Source organism: Sciurus vulgaris, assembly GCF_902686455.1.
Source record: "Sciurus vulgaris genome assembly, chromosome: 6".
Classification (NCBI taxonomy): Eukaryota; Metazoa; Chordata; class Mammalia; order Rodentia; family Sciuridae; genus Sciurus; species Sciurus vulgaris.
The window spans coordinates 112,227,981-112,250,969 of record NC_136466.1 but is presented as its reverse complement, the minus strand read 5'-3'; the positions used below and the strand labels follow the sequence as shown (position 1 = coordinate 112,250,969).

Below are 22,989 nucleotides of genomic sequence, written 5' to 3'. Positions count from 1 at the left end.
GCTTTTTCTTTACCAGAAAGTAAATTGTAGGAAAGTAAGTTTTAGTTAATTGACTTTTATTTTGCTTGAATTTTAATTTATTTAGTTAATAGTAATTACTTTAAATTATTTTAAATTTTTTATTTGTAAATTAAAGGAAAATTTAATTGATTTTTAACAATTCAATTTTAACCCCCTTTCCATTAGGCTTAATAGGAAATGACATCAAATCCCTTCATTCAGTCATTAATCCTCCTATAGCTAAGTAAGTACTATCATTGATTTTTTTTTTTTTTTTTTTCCTATAAGCTCCTGAGAAAAGTTACAAGTTTTCTTTGATGGGCATTATTCGTGCATACTGTAATTTCTGTGACTTTCTATGCTAGTTAACTATTAATAGTTGATATGTATCCTAAAAGTGATGTTCTTATCTCAGTGGCTTGGGAGGCTAAGACAGGGTATCATGAGTTCAAAGCCAGCCTCAGCAACTTTTTGAGGCACAACGCAACTCAGTGACACCCTGTCTCTAAATAAAATACAGAACAGGGCTGGGGATGTGGCTTAGTGGTTGAGTGCCCCTGAATTTAATCCCTGGCACCCGACCCCCGCAAAAAAAAAAAAAGTGATGTTCTTTCATGGTGGTGCACTCCTGTAATCCCAGCAACTCAGGAAACCAAGGTAGGAGGATTACAAGTTCAGAGCCAGCCTCAGCTACTTAGCAACTTAGTGAGACCCTGTCTTAAAATAAAAAGTAAAAAAGAATGGGGCTATGCTCAGTGGTTAATTACCTCTGGGTTAAATCTCCAGTACCACCCCCCCTCCCAATAAAGTGATTTTCTTTTCTCAATTTAATACTCAAAACTTTATATGTATGTAACAACAGTACACTTTTCATAGAAATGAGCATGAGATAGTCTCAAGATTATAGTTGACCCTTTTGTTATTTAACTGTTTTACCAGAGTAATGTGGTATGATATATTCTAAATATGTTTTCCATTTTTCTAGTTTTTAGATGATTATATGTAATTATATAAATACTAACCAGCTTTGCTAGGCATGATGGTACATACCTGTAATCTCAGCGACTCAGGAGGCTGAGGCAGGGAGGATCACAAGTATGAGGCCAGCCTCTACAACTTAGACCCTTTCTCAAACTGAAAAAATTAGAAAGGGCTGGGGGTATAACTTTGTTGTAGAACTCCTCTGGGTTCAATCCCAGTACCAAGAAAAGAAAAGAAATTCCAACTTTGAATTTTGTATAGCGTAGATCTTTTGATTTTACAGTTTTATTAATGTATACGTCATAATGCCTTTTTTTCTTTTTAAACAGAATCCGTAATATTGGAATTATGGCTCATATTGATGCAGGCAAAACTACCACGACAGAAAGAATATTATACTATTCTGGATATACAAGATCACTGGGAGGTTAGAATGGATTCTTCTCTCCATCCCTGGAAAATATTTTGATTAAAAAATCAGCTAGAGAAAGAACTTGAGTATGGTATCACTGATGTCTAAACCACAACATGAGGATAAGATAGTTGCAACACCCACTAAAGGGTCTTTTTAGGTTCAGTTAAACATTCAGACTCACAAGGCTGTTTTGAGTCTCATTTGGCACTGATCTACTCAGAAGGATATAAGATAGGAACCATAGCTCACCAACATTATAAATATTTCTTCTATGAGAGCCACCCTAAATTAGAAGACTCGTGCTCTATAAGAATGAATATCTTGTTATAACTCCATAGGCAGTTTCGAGGTTGCACATAAGGTGCATGCCATACTCCCTTGGGGAAGTCCAGTTTATGTATCTCCAAGTTACAGTTCTCTTTAATTCACATTTAGTTTACCAGTCAGAAGTTATTTTTGCCATGTTGCCTAGCAATGTAGTTGACCTACTTCTATTACCTGGTTCCCAGAAGGAAACAACTGGAAAGTTAACCAAATATCCAGTTCTCATGTAGAAAAAGAAAGATTTTGTTCATTGTTAACCCATAATAGTAGTGTTCACCTAAAAGTAGAATTTATTTTGTAATTGTAACGTGGAAATTGTGGTTCTTGGCTAGGCATGGATCCTCATGTAGATTTTTGTTTTTGTGTTTTTGGTTTTTAAATAATGATTCCCTAATCCCATTCTGGAACATTCAGAAGGTCCAGTTTATGATATGCACCATATTGGGAACCATTTCTCTAGACCCTTGGAAGTGACTGAGACTTAATTTTTATGGAGGATTTAACAACACCAGGATTTGAATCTTCATGATGATAGTTTGCTAAACGTGTAACCACCTGGGCTTCTCATAGAATTTACTCTTATGTAAATGGGAATATTACAGAAAAAGTGGAACATTGCAAGGTTTCCTCCATTGTGTCATAAGACTGAGTAATCCCTCTATCCCTAGACTGTATCTGAAGTAAGGGTCTGATTTCCAAGACATCATTTTTTTTTAATTGTAAAAAAAGTTTTATCAGTTTTTGAGGGTGCAGTTCATAAAATTTTAACCACTTTAAAGTGTACAGTTTAGTGTAGATTATGTAGATTAAGTATTCCTTCTTCAAAATGCTTGAAATACCAGAAGCATTTCAGATTTCACAGTTTTTTTTACTTTGGAATATTTGCGTGAACTTTACAATTCATTATCCCTAGTCCAGAAATTAGAGATGCTCCAAATTCCAAAACTCCAAAATCTAACTTGGAATTTTTGTGGACCTAGAAATTTAGCTAAATTGTGTCAGAACTTGATGGTGCCAGGTTGATTTTATTAGTTATATGAATAATCATAAAGAGATAATATGAAATGAAGATCTTTATCATTGTGAAAAATCTAATGTATTTGAAAAACTTACTGCCTAGTTTATGACATTTGGCTAGTTTTTTGGTCTTTGTATCCTGAGTGATGTTTGTTTTCTTTTGTAGTTAGGCTGTGAATAACTGGCAACACTATTATGAATCATAGACGTTCATTAATGTAGATACTTGGAGTTGCTGACAATTGCATTTTTTTGTTTCCCCTGCTATTGGAGTTTCCATTACATGTCATTACACATATTTGTATACACACACACACTAACATAGGAGAAAACTGTCTGCTATTTTAGGGGTTTAATGCTGAGTAGTAGTATAAGGATATCTTACGTTCCTAAATTGAATGGTGAGGACTGTTTTGCATTTATTTTACTGTCTATAAACTTAATCAGAATATAAGACAAAATTCAAGAATTTCAGTGCATAGTAATTTGAGTGAGTTTACAGGGCAAAGTTTATCCATGACTATATGCTGAAAAAATTTTTTCCTAAACTATTTGCATTTGGAAAATTTAGTGACAGGTTTATAAAGGATCGTTTAACATTGGGAGAATTTTATCTTTCTCATCCCATTTTTCATCTATTGGACTAGATACTTAATATTGTCTCATTTCATTCTTACAACAACCCAGCAAGGATGGATTTATTAGCTTTATTGTACAAACCAGCGTGGTAAGTATAAAGTTAGATTTAAATTCAGGACTGTGTTGGTTCAGTGAACTGCTCTGCCTCCTATCAAGAGGTGAGCTAAGAAAAAAAAAAGAAAGAAGTATGTGGTTCATTAAAGTTAAAGAAAAAGTCTTATTTATGACAAATTATTATTCAAAAAAAACCTTTTTCTAGAATGGGGATTTTACTTAGAGAAAGATGAAGAACTTTAAATATTAATTAAGCCAAATATTTTGGAAAAGATTTTTCTTAAAGCAAATTGTAAACTGTGTTAGGTAGGTTCCAAGTATCAATAAAAAAATACTTATTATTAAAACTAAACCGTGTCATCTGTTTTCTTTTTAGATGTTGATGATGGAGACACAGTGACAGATTTTATGGCTCAAGAGCGAGAAAGAGGCATTACTATTCAGTCAGCTGCTGTTACATTTGATTGGAAGGGGTATAGAATCAATCTTATTGATACACCAGGTATGGTACTGTTTCACCAATAAAGGGATGTTACATCATTTTGGTTTTTTTGGTGTGATTTTTTTTTTTTTATTATGGTAAGAAACACATATCATAAAATTTACCATCTGAACTATTTTTAAATATATAGTTTAGTAGTGTTATGTATATTTACACAGCTGTGAAAAAATGTCCAGAAATATTTTATCTTATGGAACCAAAACTTGGCACCCATTAAACAATTCCTCTCTTTATCTGTGACTTGACTACTTTAGTTACCTCAAATAAATGGAATTATACAATATTTGTCCTTTTGTGACTGCTTTATTTTACTTATCATAAAGTTCTCAAGGATCATCCATGTTGTAGCATGAAACAGGATTTCCTTCCTTTTTAAGGTGGTGTAGTATTTCATGGTATGTATAGTTGTCCATCAGTATTCATGAGTAATTGGTTGTAGGCCCTCTGCAGGTGCCCAAATCTGCAGATGATTTTTTTTTAAATCCTTTGTATAAAAGGCATAAAATTTACATATATCTTAAATATATCCCCTTATGTACTTACAGGTAATATTATTGTAAATGCTTTATATGTAATTATTATACTATATTGCTTAGGAAATAATGACAAGGAAAAAAGTCTGTACATGTTCAGTACAACAGTTTTTTTCTTTCAGAATATTTTCAGTCTGTGATTCATTGAATCTGTAGCATTTTACATATATATATACACACACACACACACACACACACATATATATATATATATATATATTTTTTTTTTTTTTTTGGTACCAAGGATTGAACCCAGTGGTACTTAACCACTGAACTATATCCCCAGCCCTATTTATTCATTTCCCTTTTTATTTTTATTTTGAGACAGGGACTTGCTAGGTTGCTTAGGGTCTCATTAAGTTGGGATTACAGATGGGTACCACCATGCCCAGCTGTTTGTTTTTTTCAAAAAGAGTTTTAAATAATACTCATCTTTTTCTTAGGTCATGTGGACTTCACATTGGAGGTTGAGCGCTGCTTAAGAGTGTTGGATGGTGCAGTGGCTGTATTTGATGCCTCTGCTGGTGTAGAGGTAAAATATATTGCCAAAGTGAAGATAGACTACCATGATGTAAAAAAAGATAGAATGTATTGGAATTAGTTAACTATAACCTTTTACTTGATGTGTTCATACAAATCAAGGAAAGTTGGAATGTGATCTGTATGTGCTCTTAGATCGTTCATAGTAAAAGGAAAATTTACTTTACTGTAGGAAATATAATTGTCAAGAACTGTGAAGGGCAAGTGGGGCATGGCACATGCCTGTAATCCCAGCTATTTGGGAGACTGAGGCAGGAGGATTGCAGGTTTTAGGGTAGCCTGGGCAATTTAGTGAGACCCTACCTCAAGAGGAAATTTTAAAAAGGAGCTGGGGACACATGTAACAAAATGAAATTAAACCTTTATCTCTTACCCTGCATAAAACTCAACTCAAAGTGAATCCAAGACTTAGGCATTAGAACAGAGCCCTGCGTCTACTAGAAGAAAAAGTTGGTCCAAGTCTTCACCATGTTGGCTTAGGATCTGACTTCCTTAACAAGACCCCTAAAGTGCAAGAAGTTAAATCAAGAATCAATAAATGGGATGAATTCAGCTAAAAAGCTGCTTCTCAGCAAAAGATATAATCAATAATGTGAAGAGAGAGCCTACAGGTTGGGAGAAAATCTTTACCACATGCACCTGAGATAAAGCATTAATGTCCAGGCTATATAAAGAACTCAAAAAACTTAACACCAAAAAAAAAAAAAAACAAAAACAAAAAACACCAATCAGTTAATGGGCTAAGGACCTGAACAGACACATCACAAAAGATATACAATCAGTCAACAAATATATGAAAAAATGGTCAACATCTCTAACCATTAGAGAAATGCAAATCAAAACTAAGATTTCATCTCACTCCAGTCAGAATGGCAGTTATCAAGAATATAAGCAAAAATAAATGTTGGCGAGGATGTGGGGGAAAAGGTGCACTCATACATTGCTGGTGGGGATGCAGATTGGTGCAAACATTATGGAAAGCACTAAGGAGATAACTCAGAAAACTTGGAATGGAACCCCCATTTGACCCAGCTATCCTACTTCTCTGTTTATACCCAGAGCTTAAAATCAGTATACTACATGTAGTGACACAGCTACATCAATGTTTATAGCAGCTCAACTGACAATAACTAAACTATGGAACCAACCTAGGCATCCTTCAACAGATGAATGGATAAAGAAAATGTGACATATATATGAATGCTGGAATATTACTCAGCATTAAAGAAGAATGAAATTAGGGCATTTGCTGGTAAATGGATGGTGTTGGAGAATATCATGCTAAGTGAAATAAGTCAATCCCAAAAAACCAAAGACCAAATGTTTTCTCTGATATGTGGATGCTAATTCACAATAAGGTGGGGGGTGGGGTGCTAGGGAAGAATAGAGTTACTTTAGATTAGGTAGAGGGGAATGAAGGGAGGGGAAGAATATGGGGGTAGGAAGGATAGCGAAACATTAACTCGTGCATATATGACTGCACGACCAATGTGATCTTACATTATGTACAATCAGAAAGATGAGAAATTATACTCCATTTAGGTATAATTTATCAAAATGCATACATGCATTCTATTGTCATATATAACTAATTAGAACAAATTTTTAAAAAAAGGCGGGGCTGGGGATGTAACTCAGTGGTAGAGTGCTTGTGTGAGGCCTTGGGTTCAAATCCAGTACTGGGGGGAAAAAAACTGTTACTTTCAAGCTAACAAGTTAACTTGCCCTATTTCATGACTGGCAGAAGACAAAAGATTCCTGGGTTGGAGAGAAAGGATTTTATTAGTCACAGCAATAGAAACAGCCAGAGTATCATCATTTTCTTGTACTGATTTCTCAAGTCCCAGTTTCTGGGGAGTGACATGAAGGAGTCAGGTGGCAGCTGCACATGTACCGAGTTAAGAGGAATCCTGTGCTTAGATACAGAAATATTTTATAATGTGCTGCAGGTAGTCCCACCCTTTGCTTTTCAGGGAGACATTATCTTCCAAGGTTATAAGCAAACCTGCCTTTTGCTCTAGAGGGAGACACTATCTTTCAAGACTGTTTTCTATACAAACATGCTTCAAAATATTATCCAGAATCAGGGGAATCAATACATTTTCTAAGATAACATGAGAGACCCATTGATAATTATCTCCCAACAATTAACATAAAGGTTCTTGGGCTGAGGATGTAGCTCAGTGGTAGAGAGTCCTTGCCTGGCATGCATGAAGCCTTGATTTCAGTTACCAATACTGTACAAATAAGTTCTTGAATTAAAAAAAATTTTTTTTGAGGTGCTGGGGATTGAACCCAGGGCCTTGTGCTTGACAGGCAAGCACTCTACGAATTGAGCTATATCCCTAACCCTTGAATTAATTTTGAAAATGGATTTATAATAAATAATATATTGCTAGTGGGATGAGTTTCGTCCTCTTTATCTGGTACCTCTTCATCCTATAATGTCATGATCAGTTCCATGTTAAATGTAGAATGAGGATTAGTTCTTTTAACCTTAAAATTATTTATTTTATTATCTTAAGTGGTCATAATTAACATGATTTAAAAACGGACACTATAATGCACTGAGAAACATATAGCATTACCTGTGTAGTATTCTTGCAAAAAAAATGTTTGACCTGTGTCTAATCAGGAGAAAATAATCCGTGGAATCTAAATGAAAAGAAATTGTGGGGGCCAGAGGGAACAATTGTGCAGAACATTTTGGAAACTGAAAAAAAAAAAAAAAAAAGACTAGTGTAAGCATCGCAGATGATTGGGTGGGGGGAGGGAAGCTGGAGTACTAGATGAAAGATTCTAAAAAAGTTAAGAAAATGCAATGGATGATGCTTGGTTGGATCCTGGATCCAAAAAAAAAAAGCTCTAAATAGCATCATTATCATTAGGAAAAATCAGGGAAATTTGAACATGGACTAAAGGTATTAGATAAAAATGTCTCAAACTTAAAATTTTCTAAATGTAATCCATAATTGAATAAAAATTAAGAATAAGAAGGTCCTTATTCTTTGGAAATGTATGCTTGAAGTATTTAGTGTCGAGGTGTCACACAGTATCTGCAACTTATTCTCATGATCTAGGCCTCATCTACTTACATACTTGATATTAATTTGGGTTCTTGGGAAAGTAGATGCCATATGAGATCAGATATATGGGAGTTATAGTGGGGGAGATGCCTATAAAGATCAAGGGAGAAGAGAATAAAGGGATAGCACTGAGACCACAGTACAGCTTTGATACCTATAAAGGAGGTGAGGAAAGATTGGGCAGGAAGAATCTCAGACTGCCCATGATTTCATAAAAGATTGGTTAGGCCAATGGGAGGATCTTGAGCCAAAGTTACTTGTTGGAGGATTCCTGTGTCTTGCGGGAATAGGCCTATATTAATACCTCTGTTGTGCTCAGTGCTTATCTGGGAATAGCTCGTAGGAAACTGGACCTTAGCAGGAACATGGCATTAGATCCAGAAGGGCAACAGTTTGGGCCACCAATCAATTGTGTTCCTTATATTGTAGGAGATCGGAAGTGCATTTGCATAGTCACCACACAAACACATGTGCATATGTTGGTAAAGACAAAAAGTAGATATGGCAAAATTTTAATATCTGGGGAAATTAGGAGTACATGAATATTTACTATTCTTTCAGCTTCTCTTTAGGTTTGAAATTTTTCAAAATGAAAAGCTAGGGGGAAATAATATAATTACTAAAGTCCCATCTGAGAGCCCTGACAGTGGCGTTTACTTGCTGTAAAGACTGACATTGATGTCTGAGGTTGATTGTACGTTGTATTTCTATTTTGGGGAGTTCACTTTGTTTTCTAATGGTTGCATCTTTTCTATTATTGCAACTTTTTTTTTATTGTAAACAAATGGGATACATGTTGTTTCTCTGTTTGTACATGGCATAAAGGCATACCATTTGTGTAATCCTAGATTTACATAGAGTAATGTTGTTTGATTCATTCTGTTATTTTTCCCTTCCCCCCACCCCTCCCACCCCTCCCACCCCTCTTTTCCCTCTATACAGTCCTTCCTTCCTCCATTCTTGCCCCCCTCCCTAACCCTAACTCTAACCTAACACTAACCCTTCCCTCCCCCCATTATGTGTCATCATCCACTTATTAGCGATATCATTCGTCCTTTGGCTTTTTGAGATTGGCTTATCTCACTTAGCATGATATTCTTCAATTTCATCCATTTGCCTGCAAATGCCATAATTTTATCATTCTTTATGGCTGAGTAATATTCCATTGTATGTATATATATATATATATATATATATATATATATATATACACCACAGTTTCTTTATCCATTCATCAATTGAAGGACATCTAGGTTGGTTCCACAGTCAAGGAGTGGGATAGCTGGGTCAAATGGAGGGTCCATTCCAAGTTTTCTAAGGAATCTCCACACTGCTTTCCAGAGTGGCTGCACTAATTTGCAGCCCCACCAGCAATGTATGAGTGTACCTTTCTCCCCACATCCTCGCCAACACCTGTTGTTGCTTGTATTCTTGATAATCGCCATTCTAATTAGGGTGAGATGGAATCTTAGGGTGGTTTTGATTTGCATTTCTCTTATTACTAGAGATGTTGAACATTTTTCCATATGTTTGTTGATTGCTTGTACATCTTCTTCTGTGAAGTGTCTATTCATTTCCTTAGCCCATTTGTCGATTGGATTGTTTGTATTCTTGGTGTAGACTTTTTTGAGTTCTTTATAGATTCTGGAGATTAGTGCTCTATCTGAAGTATGATTGGCAAAGATTTTCTCCCACTCTGTAGGCTCTTTCTTCGCATTGTTCATAGTTTCCTTTGCTGAGAGAAAGCTTTTTAGTTTGAATCTATCCCAGTTATTGATTCTTGCTTTTATTTCTTGTGCTATGGGAGTCCTGTTAAGGAAGTCTGGTCCTAAGCCAACATGTTGAAGATCTGGACCTACTTTTTCTTCTATAATCTGCAGGGTCTCTGGTCTGATTCCAAGGTCCTTAATCCATTTTGAGTTTAGTTTCGTGCATGGTGAGAGATATGGGTTTAGTTTCATTCTGTTCTATTATTGCAACTTTATTACGAAAATTTGGCAATCTGAGCTAGGCGCAGTGGCGCATGCCTGTAATACCAGCAGCTCAGAAGGCTGAGGCAGAATGATTGTGAATTCAAAGCCAGCCTCAACAAAAGCAAGGTGCTAAGCAACTCAGTGAGACCCTGTCTCTAAATAAAATATATATAAATTTAAAATAAATAAATAAATAAATATATATAAATATATACAAAATAGGGCTGGGAATGTGGCTCAGTGATTGAATGCCCCTGAGATCAATTCCCAGTAACCCCCACCAAAAAAATTGACAATCTTGCAGGCAGGCTACAGTACTTACAGAATTGAAATAGGAAATTTCTGAATTCATGAAGCAGGCGGCTCTTATTCTAAAACAATACATAGGCTTTTAGCTAGCAGGTAGGATGAACGGAATGTTTTGTTTTTGTTTGAATTTTAATGTTTTTGTTCTTGGAAAATTTATATTTCTCCCACACACCCCTCACCATACATAGAAATTAATTTGGAGTGGATCATAATGTTAAGCCAAATCTTCATAGCTTTTAGAAGAAAAATAAAATGTCTCCACAATCTTGGTATAGGTACCAGTTTCTTAGATGATATAAGAAGCATAAATCATAAAAGGAAAAACTTGATTCATTTAACCTTATCAAAGTTACATCTGCACATTAAAACTAAAAGCAAAAATAAAAAAAGGAACAAGGGCTGGGGTTGTGGCTCAGTGGTAGAGCACTTGCCTAGCATGTGTGAGGCACCGGGTTCGATTCTCAGCACCTCATATAAACACATGAATGAAATAAAGGTTCATCAATAACTCAGTGTCCATCTACAACTAAAAGTATTTAAAAAAAATAAGGAACAAACCTTGACTATGAGAAAATATATGTAATGTTAAAGTATTATATGAATGTTAAATTTCCTGAATGCAAAAATAGTATTGGTTATATAGGAGAATATTACTCTTTTGGGGAAATCACGTGCTAAAGATTTTATAATACATATATATAAACAAGGAAGTGTATACAGAATTTATGAAAAACTACAATGCACTAAAACTTATATCCCAGTTTATTAAAAAAATAGGGCAAAAGACTTGAATGAACATTTTACAAAAAACTTTTGAATGACCAGAAAGGCAATGTCATTATTCATCAGGAAAACATATATTAAAATCACAAAGAAGTAACTATTTTGCAATCCATAAAAATGACTGAAATTTTAAAAAGTGATAGTGCACATCTGTAATCCCAACTACTTGGTAGGCTTTGGCGGGAGGCTAGTTTAAGGCCAGCCTGGGAAAAATGGAGAGATCATAGCTCAAAAAATAAATATGTAAAAATATAAAGAGTGATAGCAAATGTGACAAGAGTGGGAGGCCCTTAGAGCTCTGCATATTGTTGGCAGGACTGCAGTGGAGTGCAAACACTTTGGGAAACTATTCGGCAGTTTCTTCAAAAGTTAAATATGTACCTACCCTAAAGCCCAGCAGTTCTCCTGTATCTTTATCCAAGGGAATGAAAACATTTGTGCACCAAAGGCTTATTCAGAATGTGTATAGTAGCTAAGTTCATAAAAGCCTCAGACTAGAAACAAGCCTGACTAAAACAACCCAAGTGCATATCCACAGGTGGATTGAAAAACAAACCAGTACTTTTATGTAAAAGAATGAGCCAGTATATCTAAAAAGGTGAATGAATTTCACACACATTGTGTTCAAGTTCAAGAACAGGCAGAATGAATCTAGTGACAGGAATCAGAACACCTTGCTTATGGAGGGGAAGAGGGGCGAGAAAAAATTCGGATGATAGCATATTCTCTCTCTTGATTGGGGAACTAGTTCCATAAATGTCTGTTCAAAACTCATTGACCTATACACATAAAAGTTTATATATTTTATTGTATATAAATTTTTTCTGAACAAACAACAAGCTGGCTTCAATTATAACTAGTATGAACACATTCAGCTTTTTATACTTTGCTTAAAAGCTATTGGATTCTACTAGGCACAGATGTTTTAATAGACTATATTTATATAGTCAATATATTTAAAAATTAAAATCAATAAAAGAAAAGCATACAGAAATTACAACTTATAAATACAGGTATATGTTTCTTTATTCCCCCTCTTAAATCCTCAGTTTACATGAACATTCAAATATGAATGAAATATGTGATTTTTATACTAGTGCTTGTATTGTACACTTTGTTTGCTCTTTTTACCTCACATCAGTTTTCAGAATTAAGGATAAATTTCCTATATCACACTCAGAAAACCAGCATTCAAATAGTTCATTATTGTGACATGCACTAGGAAAGATGAAGCCAAACAAAATGTAGATCTTCTGATCTACCTTTGCCCTCTTTCCATGACCTGATACCTCCCAGGTGTTAATTCTCTTTGTATGGAGCCTATTTCACCCAAAATATTATTCTCAAACCATGTGAAACACATACTTTATCTCACTTTATCACATTCCCAGCTATGCTTATTTAATGGCAAAGTAGTATCATAGCACTGTAAGTACAATTGTACTAATTCTGTGCTAAAGTTAGGTGCAATTCCATGTTACCATAGATTTTTGTATCTACTCATTTCATGTCCACCAACAGTTATTTTTGTCCTTTGTGTGTGTGTGTGTTTATGTATTTGTTTTCCTACTTCTTTGCTTTAGGCCCAAACTCTCACAGTGTGGAGGCAAGCTGATAAGCACAAAGTACCGCGAATTTGTTTTTTAAACAAGATGGACAAAACTGGAGCAAGGTATATAAAGTGTGTTTCTTTGACTTACCAATGTGAGACTATAATTGGAATTATTCTTGGACTACAAACTTAAGTTTAGCAATGGCAGTTCTTCCCTATAGGGTATAAATAGTCTATGTAATACTAATTTATTCTCATAAAAATAACTTCAAAGCAGCATAAGTTTGAATAATAGTTTGGAGTTAATAGAGAGCCTATAGGAGGTGAATTATCCTGTATCTAATGTAGAGAGGCTGAATGGTATTTTCTAGGATCTTGACAAAGTGGTATCTTTCTGAATCTGTTGGTTGGTTTTTAGAACTGTACAGGGTAGTCCCTATATTGCTAGTTACCAGTTACCATGCTCCCCATTGTTGCTGGAGGTAGAGAATTATTTCCTGCAGTTGCTTATCAGAGTGGTGTTCTTCCTTGTCTCTTGATATTTAGCTAGTGGTTAGTAGGCTCTGAATAAAAGGAATTGGGAGGGGAGAATGTACTTTCTGTAAGACCTGCACATATGGTAGAAGAGAGTGCTGAGATTTGCTGGTCATGCTCATTGATTTATAGAGTGGTGACTTATCATTCAGAATGGATACATTGTTCTGAGAATACAATTTAGAGAATCAAGAATATATGAAGGATTTGGAGAAAACATGAAAGAGAGAAAATCAAGAGATTTCGTCTGTTGTTTTTTGTAGTGTAGGGGTTGAATGCTGGGCCTTGCACATGCTAGGCAAGTGCTATACCACTGAGCTACATTCCAAGCTCTGACAATCAAGAGTACTAAGGATTCTGGGGAAAATGTGATAGGGAACAATCTGGTCTATGGTGGGAGAGTGAAAAATAAAAATGTAAACTATCATATGCTTTGTGTTTATGTAACTCTCCACAGTAATTCTCAGGCTGTTTGTTTAAAGGACTCTTGTCTTGATAGTAATAGCACAGCAGCTTTTAAAATGTGTTAGGCCTAAGTTTTGATCCTTCCTGTTTGGTATTCCTTGTTGAAGATGGAAGTACTTGTTTACTGACTGACGGTACCTGTGGTGATGGGGAGGGAGATACCTGATTAGCAGACTGGTTCTCAAAAGACATTGGCACTGAAGTGGTCTGCATGTATGTATAAATCAACCCATGTTTCAAAGAAGGCATGTGTGCCATAGGTAGGCAACCCCAGTGTTAGCACAGAAATGAGTAGTGGAGCATATGCTATGAAAGTGCCTAAGATAGGACTGGGAAAATACCTCAGTAGCACTTGCCTAGCATACATGAGGGCCTAAATTCAATCCCCAGTACTGCAAAAGCAAAGAAAGAATGTCTAAGGTCAAAGTAAAGAAAAATTAGTTTGATTCTTGGAAGAAAGCTGGTAGCTTGATGTGGTAGCAAATCTAGTTGTAGAAGAAATAATTATTGATTCAAGTGAAATCTTGCATTCAATCTTAAGATTATTACCTGTGTGACTTTAATTCATTTAACCTTAATCTCAGTTTAATTATGTGATGTTCACAGTTATTTGAGAGAACATTGTTAAACCTGTTTTAAGAATTCTTGACTACATTTATAACCAAGATTATTTTGCTTTCTACAGTTTTAACTATGCAGTTGAAAGCATCAGAGAGAAGTTAAAGGCAAAGCCTTTGCTTTTACAGGTAAATTGGTTAGTAACATCAACTCCTTCTTAGTTTCCTTACCAATTTATATATATAAATATACCATATATATATAAATATATATACATACATATATATGTATACATATATATTTTTTAAATCCTTTTTAGAAGAAGTTGGGATATAATAAAAATATAGATTATGGTAAAAATATAGATTATGGTAAAAATAATAATAAGCAGTTTGGTCACAGTGGTGTAATTAGATAAGTTAGATAAGTTCTATCACTAGTGCAGTTAAGTGAGTGACCATTAATAATGCTTATCTTCTTCTGACTCACAGTTACCAATTGGTGAAGCCAAAACCTTTAAAGGAGTGGTGGATGTAGTAAGTAAAGAAAAACTTCTTTGGAATACTAATTCAGATGATGGAAAAGACTTCAAGAGAAAACCCCTTTTGGAAACGAGTGATACTGAATTGTTGAAGAAGACAGTTGAAGCAAGGAATGCCTTAATTGAACAAGTAAAATAAATATTGCAAGTTTAAAATTATATAAGTATTTAGAAACTTTTGAATATTTTATTTATTGTGAAATTTTATGTAAAATTATATATGAAATATGTAAAGTATAATGAATAATAAAATGAACACCAGTGTGTTTACCACCCATACACGAGTATTAGCAATACCTTCTAATCTGTGTGCTACTTCCTGTTCATATCTTTTTCCTACTAATCTATCTGCTCCTTAGCTAACATACATACATACATGTGTACACACACACACACACATACTCACACATATAACATTTATATGTTCTGTCTTGACTCTAGGAGTGGAACCCAGAGCCTTAGGCATACTAAGCATACACTCGATAGTGAGCTATATTCCCAGCCCACCAGTGTATTATTTTAGTATTTATCTTTCATTTATTTTCTTTATAGTTTACTGTAAACATATATATCCCTATAGAACTTAGTTTTTCATGTTGCAAAGAGGAATGATACTATTTGTGCTTTATTGTATTGTTTCATATTATGGAAATTCATCCATGTTCTTTTTTTAAATTTTTTTTTTTTTTTTTAGCTGTGGATGGATCTTTATTTTATTTATTTATTTGTGGTGCTGAGATTCAAACCCAGGGCCTCACACATCCTAGGCAAGTGCTCTATCACTGAGCTACAACCCCTGCCTCTCACCCATGTTCTTATGTGTAATTTATTCACCTTAATCTTGTATAGTGTTCCAGTATATAATTATACCAGAGTTTATTGTCTTTTGTCCTGTGAATGGACTTTGAGGTTGTTTTTGCTCTTATAAACAGCTTTGCTATGATCTTCTTTGTATTACTTGTGCTTGTGTGTAAGAGTTTATTAAGGGTTAAACTTTAGAAGTAGAATTGTTGGATCAAAGTATTTGTCTATCTTCTATTTTACCAGATGTCAATTATTTAGAAAAATTTGAAACCATCAATTTTATACCTACTTTATAGCTCTGAACCTCATCTATCTTCAAAATTTTGATAGAAAATATCGAGATTGTTAATACTTGCAATATTTTATTATTTTGTTAGTGTATAGGGCAATAAGTAAAACATACTTGAGACTCACTGAATATTTTCTTTTTTTTTTTTGGGTACTGGGAATTGAACCCAGGGGTGCTTAACCACTCAACCGTATCCCCAGCCCTTTTTATTTTTTAGATCAAGACAGAATTTTGCTAAATTGCTTAGGGCCCCTACTAAGTTGCTGAGGCTGGCCTTGAACTTGTAATCCTCCTGCCTCAGTCTCCTTAATTGCTGGGATTATAGGCATGTGCTCATGCCCAGCAGACTCACTAAGTCTTACAGTAGAGAAAAATATATGAATTTGAGCCCTTTGATTTTTCACTTCTAAATTGAATTGATCCAAATTCTATCAGCATATTTTTTTTTTCATTTCATCCATCTTTTAAAAAATTTTTTTTAGTTGTAGGTGGACACAGTACCTCTTTTATTTATTTATTTATTTATTTATTTATTTTTATGTGGTGCTGAGGATTAAAGCCAGCGCCTTACACATGCTAGGCAAGCACTCTACCACTGAGCTACAATCACAGTCCTCATCTGTCTTTTGTAGGTAGATATTTTTGAAGTATTTACTTGCCATTATAATACATAGTTATCATCAACTTAATTGATATTTTTATCATAGGATAACAGTTATTGAAGGCCTGATGTGTGCTCGATTAAGTGTTTACTATACTATTTTTTTTTTTTTAATCCTCAGGACAACCTTTTATTGCCCAGTTTTACATGGGGAGGAAGCAGAACCTTAGAATGCTTAAATAAGTTGTTACACAGCTAATAAAGTGGCAGAACTGGAATTCAAATTCAGGTCTGTCTCAATTCAGAGCTAGAACTCTTACCTACTTGTTATACTACTCCTCTAGATTAGCAGGGCATAGAAAGAACACAAGTGGAATTAACATTAATTAACTAGATACATGATTGGTTCCTCATTAACATTTTTGTTGTTGTTTTATCTTAAAAGTGCTATAAGAATAAAGATCTTGTAATCTAGTGGAGGAACCAGTTCACACTTGTACATACTATCTCATCTTCTAGGATATGATACTATATGATAGAATAAAAGACTATCAGTAGCTGATAATAGGTGCTAATTACAAGAAATACATAATTACTTAAAAATTAGAGGGTAAAACCCTCTTACATTTATTAAGATACCTGTAATTAAAAAAAAAAAAAAAAAAAAACAGAAAATTTGTGTTGGCAAGGATGTAGAGAACTTATGACCCTTGTGTATTAGTGGGAACATAATGGTGCAGTTGCTAATGCTTAACCACACGGAGGTTCCTCACAAAATTGGATATAGAATTACTATGTGATCTACAAGTTTCATTTTGGGTATATACCCCAAAGAACTGGAAGCATAATATTGAGGAGATATTTGCAAACCCTTGTTCTTAGCAGCATTGTTCATAGTAGCCAAAAGTATCCATCAGCAGATGAATTGATGGAAAAACTGTGGTATATGTACACACAGTGGAGTTACTGAATCTTAAAAAGGAAGGAAATTCTGGTACAACATGAATAAATCTTGAGGACACTGTGCTAAGTGAAATAAGACAGTAATGAAAAGGCAAATACTGTATGATTCCACTTTTGTGAGGTAGCTAGAGTCAATTCAGAAACAGAAAATAGAATGGTCATTACCAAGGTCTCAGGGAGTGGAGAATAGGAAGTTGAATAATGCCTATAGAGTTTCAGTTTTGCAAGTTAAAAGTTTAAGAGATTGTACAACAATGTAAATGCTTTGATCCCTTATACTATTACCAGTTTTCAAAACTGTTATCAACTAAATTACCTTATTGGGTACATAGTTATGAAAAGAACATGAACTAGATAATTGTATTTTTATTATTGAAGTAATGCCAACATTTCTCAACTCAAATGTTTCCTTCAGTGCAAGATTGCAGTAGGAGCAGTTCTTTTAGTTGAACTGTCTCAGCAAATCTGGTGATCATTCAGAACGTTAGAGGGATACCACCAAATTAAACTTTCTGTAAACTTAAACTCCCAAATTTATCTAAAAGACAGTAATGCATTATATATTGTCATTGGATTTAAATTGTGCCTTTCATTTCTTTTGCATATCTTAGTAGGCAGTGCTTTATTGAGGTTCTTTATCAGACTCTGACTTTCTTTGAATTTAGGAAACACATCTTCAATTTCACATTTACTTTTCTTTGAAAGAAAAACCATCTCTTTAAAAGATATAAAGAGTTATTTGGCCTGGGTAGGTAGATGATGTAGCTGTCTCAAAATATTTTAATAATGAATATTTGTGATATTTAGATAAGTTTATTATGTGAAAGTTAATGCAAGTTATAAAACTTTAAACCTTTCTTTATAGGTTGCAGATTTGGATGATGAATTTGCTGACTTGGTTTTAGGAGAATTTAGTGAAAATTTTGATTTGGTACCAGCTGAAAAGGTATTTATATTATTCACTTACTTTGGTTTTTTTTTTTTTTTTTTTTCCCCCTGCCTTAGTTTGTTCTCAGAGCAACAAGCTTGGCATGGCATGGGGTTGTGGGGGCTTCCGTCTTGGAGATGAGGTCTGGGTTCCAGGTCTGTCTTCTTGGCCTGGGAATATTTGGGATCCCCCAGCTGGGCCATCCAGATTACCCTTCTGGAATCGCCAGCTCTCTCCTCAGTGGACAGGAGAGTGGTGGGAGGGCAGCTTCATCCATCAGGACCACCATCTCCTCTCTGTGGGACACCCAGCCCCTCTCCTGGGCAGGACCCGGGGCCACACATCTCCATGTACTTTCACAAAATTTTTCTAATTGGATATACTTGGATTTCTTTGTCTTGGGTGTGTGTGTGTGTTTTAACTTTGCATACAATGTAGAAAATGCTGACTTAAAAGCAAAGATAAATCACTATGAATACAGGTACTTAAACAATGCCAACAATATACTGTTTCCAGACATACTTTACAAAATTAGATTAAATCTTATTTACTTATATAGTTAGATCAGTTAATTGCTCATATGCATAGCCTTTCCTCTTCATTTTAGTCATTTTTCTAAGGATGTTTAGGGAAATCAGAGGTAGAAAGTTTGTACTTACTGGTTTTTCAAGCTACTATAATGATCATTTGCTCAGAACTTTATTTTTCTGAGTCTGTTTTTCATTTTTCAATGGAAACTCATTGTTCTTTGATATAAATTAAACCAGAGAAGAAGCAAACAAAATACTATTAGTTGAATTATACTCAACTATATTTCTTCAAGGAATCTGCCAGGGACGTTCCTCTATGATTTGACAAATTATTTACTTTCCTTTATGAAACATAAGAGTTTTCAAACACATGTTGCTTCTAAGTGGTAATCTGTAAAATGAGACCAAAGATGAGCCCAACAAATCTACTTAATTATCATTTGTGAAAAGAATTAAAAGCAGAACTGAGGCATACTTTTGAGCCATATGAAGTTAGAGATAGAAAAAAATGATTTTTTGCTTTTGAATGAAATGCCACTATTGTTAAAATATTTTAATTTTGTGTTTGAATGTTTAAACTTGATATTTATTATGTCCCTTGTTATATAACATGAAATCTGTGAGAGCTCACAGTCTAAAGTGGAACATTGCCCTACCAGTTCTCTTATTACCAACACACTTTTCTTGATTTTTGAGATCTTTTAATATTTTTTCTACTTTCTCATTTTCCTTTGGATTTTGTTTAATATGGATCTAATTAATTAGAAAAATTGTAACTCACATTTATATATTTTTATTTCTGACCAATTCCTTTTAGACTATCAAGGTTGAATTCCAAAAATATTTATTTATTCAAGAAATATTTTTTAGTAACTTCTATATTTTAAGCTTTTGTTGTTTCTGGGGATTTACATTATTTCATGGAACTTACTGCAATGCTCATAGGGATTTTATATTTTAATGAACAAGAGGCAGGTTATATCTGACATGCCAGATCTTTACAATTATAAGGATTATAATGCTAATCATTTACAATGATTATAATGTTGTAACCCAGAGCGCACACATGTGAGGCACTGGGTTTGATCCTTAGCACCACATAAAAATAAAAATAAGTAAATAAAGATATTATGTCAATCTACAACTAAAAAATATTAAAGAAAAAGCCATAAATAATGGTGGAAGTATGGTGAAGAGTGCTGCTGTATTACATGGGCAGTTTGGGGAGGCCTCTTATTTAGAGAGATTCTGGAAATCAGTACATGCTACCCAAAGTCAATGCTCACTTGTATTTCTGCTTTGTAGCTGCAGACCGCAATACATAGAGTAACAGTGGCTCAGATGGCAGTGCCTGTTCTTTGTGGAAGTGCCCTGAAAAACAAAGGTGTACAACCCTTATTAGATGCTATTACTATGTACTTGCCTTCACCCGAAGAGCGCAACTATGAATTTCTGTGAGTAACAGTCACATAGAATTAAATTCCAAGTCTTGAAAATACAGATAGGCCTCATCAGTGAAGAATATTTTTGTAAATAATATAATATAGAGCCATAGTAACTTTTACTTGGAAGGGACATTTTTCATTGTCCCTTGTAACCTGCCATGTTTATAGATGGAGCTAAGGTGTGACTTTTCACTGTGTATGTGCTTAAGTGATGACCTTGTCATTTAAGTTTAAAAAAAAAAAAAGTTTGTTAAATACTCAGTAGATACATTTATATTTATTTAGACTTAAGGATTTTTCATAAGCTCAAAGTATTTTGTGACTATAAAGAAGTCATTGTTTTACTCCTATTATAGTTATCTGCATTATACTTAGGTAATAAATTCTCTAAAACCTGATGAGCATTATGCAAATTAGAAAAGAAGTAGGCTTTAATTTGTTAACTAAGATATTAATTAATAACTTTTCTTGTCTGTAAATTTGAAGGGCTGCATGGCAAAGTGATTTAGCATGGGATTTGTATTGTTGGATTTAAATCCTGGGTCTTCCAAATTGCTTAACATCTCCATCTATAAAATTTGGAGAATAGGATCTGTCTCCTAGGGTTGTTACATAAATTCAATGAGTTAGTATTAAACACAAGAACAGACTGGTATATAGTAAGCCCTCTAGATTAGTATTTGTTAAATTGTAAGGAATAGGAGTAAGATTGGAGAAGTCCTATAATAGAAATGTTTAATCTACTTTGAGTCATATAGACTAATAAAAATGGTCTCGCCTCATAAAGATGTACCTATGCGCAAGATTTGGCAATTTCAGGAAAATCTGAACTTTCTAAAAACCTATAAAAGAATAATTTAAGAACAATTTTGTAAGAATGTTGGCTATATAAACAAGTTCAAGTTTGTACTGTAGATTTTTGTGGTTATGCAGCTGGACAAAAAGGGAGAGTGAAAGCAATAATGGGAAAGTACCCATTTGTTTACCCTGTGCAGGCTTCTTGAGAAGTGATATGATGTTCCTAGATATGCTTTTTTGAGAAGAGAGCTCTTAGCAAAGAAATTATTTGCAAATAGAGGTAATATTTGGAAGAGAATCCATTATTTTTAGTTTTGAAGAATGGTGGTAAGCTCTCCGTTAAATAATTTAGTCAAAGGAATAGAGGTTCATCATGTCATTACTTAATGGCATAGACAGCGTTACTCTAAGGTATGAGGGATCTTTGGAAGACATTAGGGTTAATTTTCTGCAGTGATTCTGATTTGCTCTGTGTAGATATATGGGAAGTATATTTTATAGTTCTTTCTGTAATATCCCTTTATTTTATAGGCAGTGGTATAAGGGTGATTTATGTGCACTGGCATTTAAAGTTCTTCATGACAAGCAGAGAGGCCCCGTGGTTTTTATGCGCATTTATTCAGGCGTGTTAAAGCCCCAGTTGGCTGTCCATAATATTAATGGAAACTGCACGTAAGTAGAAGCTTAGGTTATTTTTTAAAACTGCACTATTTCTTTAAAAGTACTTGACTAATATAAATCATGATTTTAAAGGGAGAGAATAAGTCGTCTGCTTTTGCCATTTGCTGATCAACATATAGAAATCCCTTCACTGACTGCTGGTAACATCGCTTTGACTGTTGGGCTTAAACAGGTAAATGACCAAATGGTTTCTCTAAAAAATAATAGTTTAAATATTTAGTTACAAGTAGGTATTTTTTAATAGCAAAAAAAAAAAAAAAATCCATAAACAGTCTAAATGTCCATCAGTAGAATAATAAATATTGTGGCATATTCATTAACATGGTTGACTGTATGTGTTTGATAGAAAAGTAAATTGTAGAAGGTAACAGGATGGATTATATTCATATAAAGCTTACATACAAGTAAAATATTTTATTTAAGACATATATGTTTTAAGGTTATTTAAAATATTGGGTTTTTACCTATCTTGTTTATTGCAGAAAATTTAATCTAACTTACCACCAATCAGATAATAACTGAAAGACAATTTGCTAATAAAGGCTCCATGAGAGCAAGGATTTTTGTTTCTTTTGTTTATAGTTCTACCACAGTCTGTAGATCATTTGGTTGTATGTAGTAAGGCAGTATGTAGACATTGGTAGGATGAATAGATAAAAATACTTGATGCTGTATGTATTTTTGGTGGATTAAAACTGAGGAAATTTCCTTTATGTGAATTAAGTCAGGTAGAGTTTTATCATTAAACTTTGTCATTTGGATAAATATTACTTTTAACATTTGAAACTCTTCATGACTGATTGCAAGTTTCAGTGTCCTTTAGCAGAAGATTCTCATAGTGTCGTTGTATTTCTGGTATTTAAGTGTCCTGTGCTCCTTGTTTGTATTTAAAGGAGCTCTAAAGGTATTTTTGGTGTATTGTATCAGTAGGACTGTCTTTACCAAGAAGGAAACTGGCTTAGAACTTCATGATATAAAAGATTAAAAGTGAAATTTTAGTTTTAAAGAATAACTATACTCTATATACACATGATCAATTCTGGCTGGTCAAGGGTATTCTGGTTAATTTTGTGTTTAATAAAGAATTTTCCGAAAAAAAAATTCTTACGGGTGTTAAAACACGATAAGGGACTGACCTGTTTTG

The 22,989-nt window shown here is 34.1% G+C and overlaps 1 protein-coding gene across 4 annotated transcripts in view; it reads left to right on the top strand.

Moving 5' to 3' along the window:
• GFM2 (GTP dependent ribosome recycling factor mitochondrial 2) overlaps positions 1–22,989 on the top strand; it is a 48,691-nt gene that overhangs the window by 7,955 nt on the left and 17,747 nt on the right. Inside the window, exons 4-14 of one of the 4 annotated variants that reach the window (XM_079144080.1) lie at positions 187–244; positions 1,311–1,408; positions 3,807–3,932; positions 4,909–4,997; positions 12,740–12,828; positions 14,393–14,453; positions 14,757–14,801; positions 18,329–18,409; positions 20,227–20,375; positions 21,696–21,836; positions 21,918–22,017. In XM_079144080.1, coding sequence (XP_079000206.1) covers positions 187–244; positions 1,311–1,408; positions 3,807–3,932; positions 4,909–4,997; positions 12,740–12,828; positions 14,393–14,453; positions 14,757–14,801; positions 18,329–18,409; positions 20,227–20,375; positions 21,696–21,836; positions 21,918–22,017 — 1,037 coding nt within the window. Of the gene's footprint in view, positions 1–186; positions 245–1,310; positions 1,409–3,806; positions 3,933–4,908; positions 4,998–12,739; positions 12,829–14,392; positions 14,454–14,756; positions 14,937–18,328; positions 18,410–20,226; positions 20,376–21,695; positions 21,837–21,917; positions 22,018–22,989 lie in introns of all 4 variants that reach the window. The other 3 variants (XM_079144079.1, XM_079144081.1, XM_079144082.1) reach the window with 3 other exon arrangements.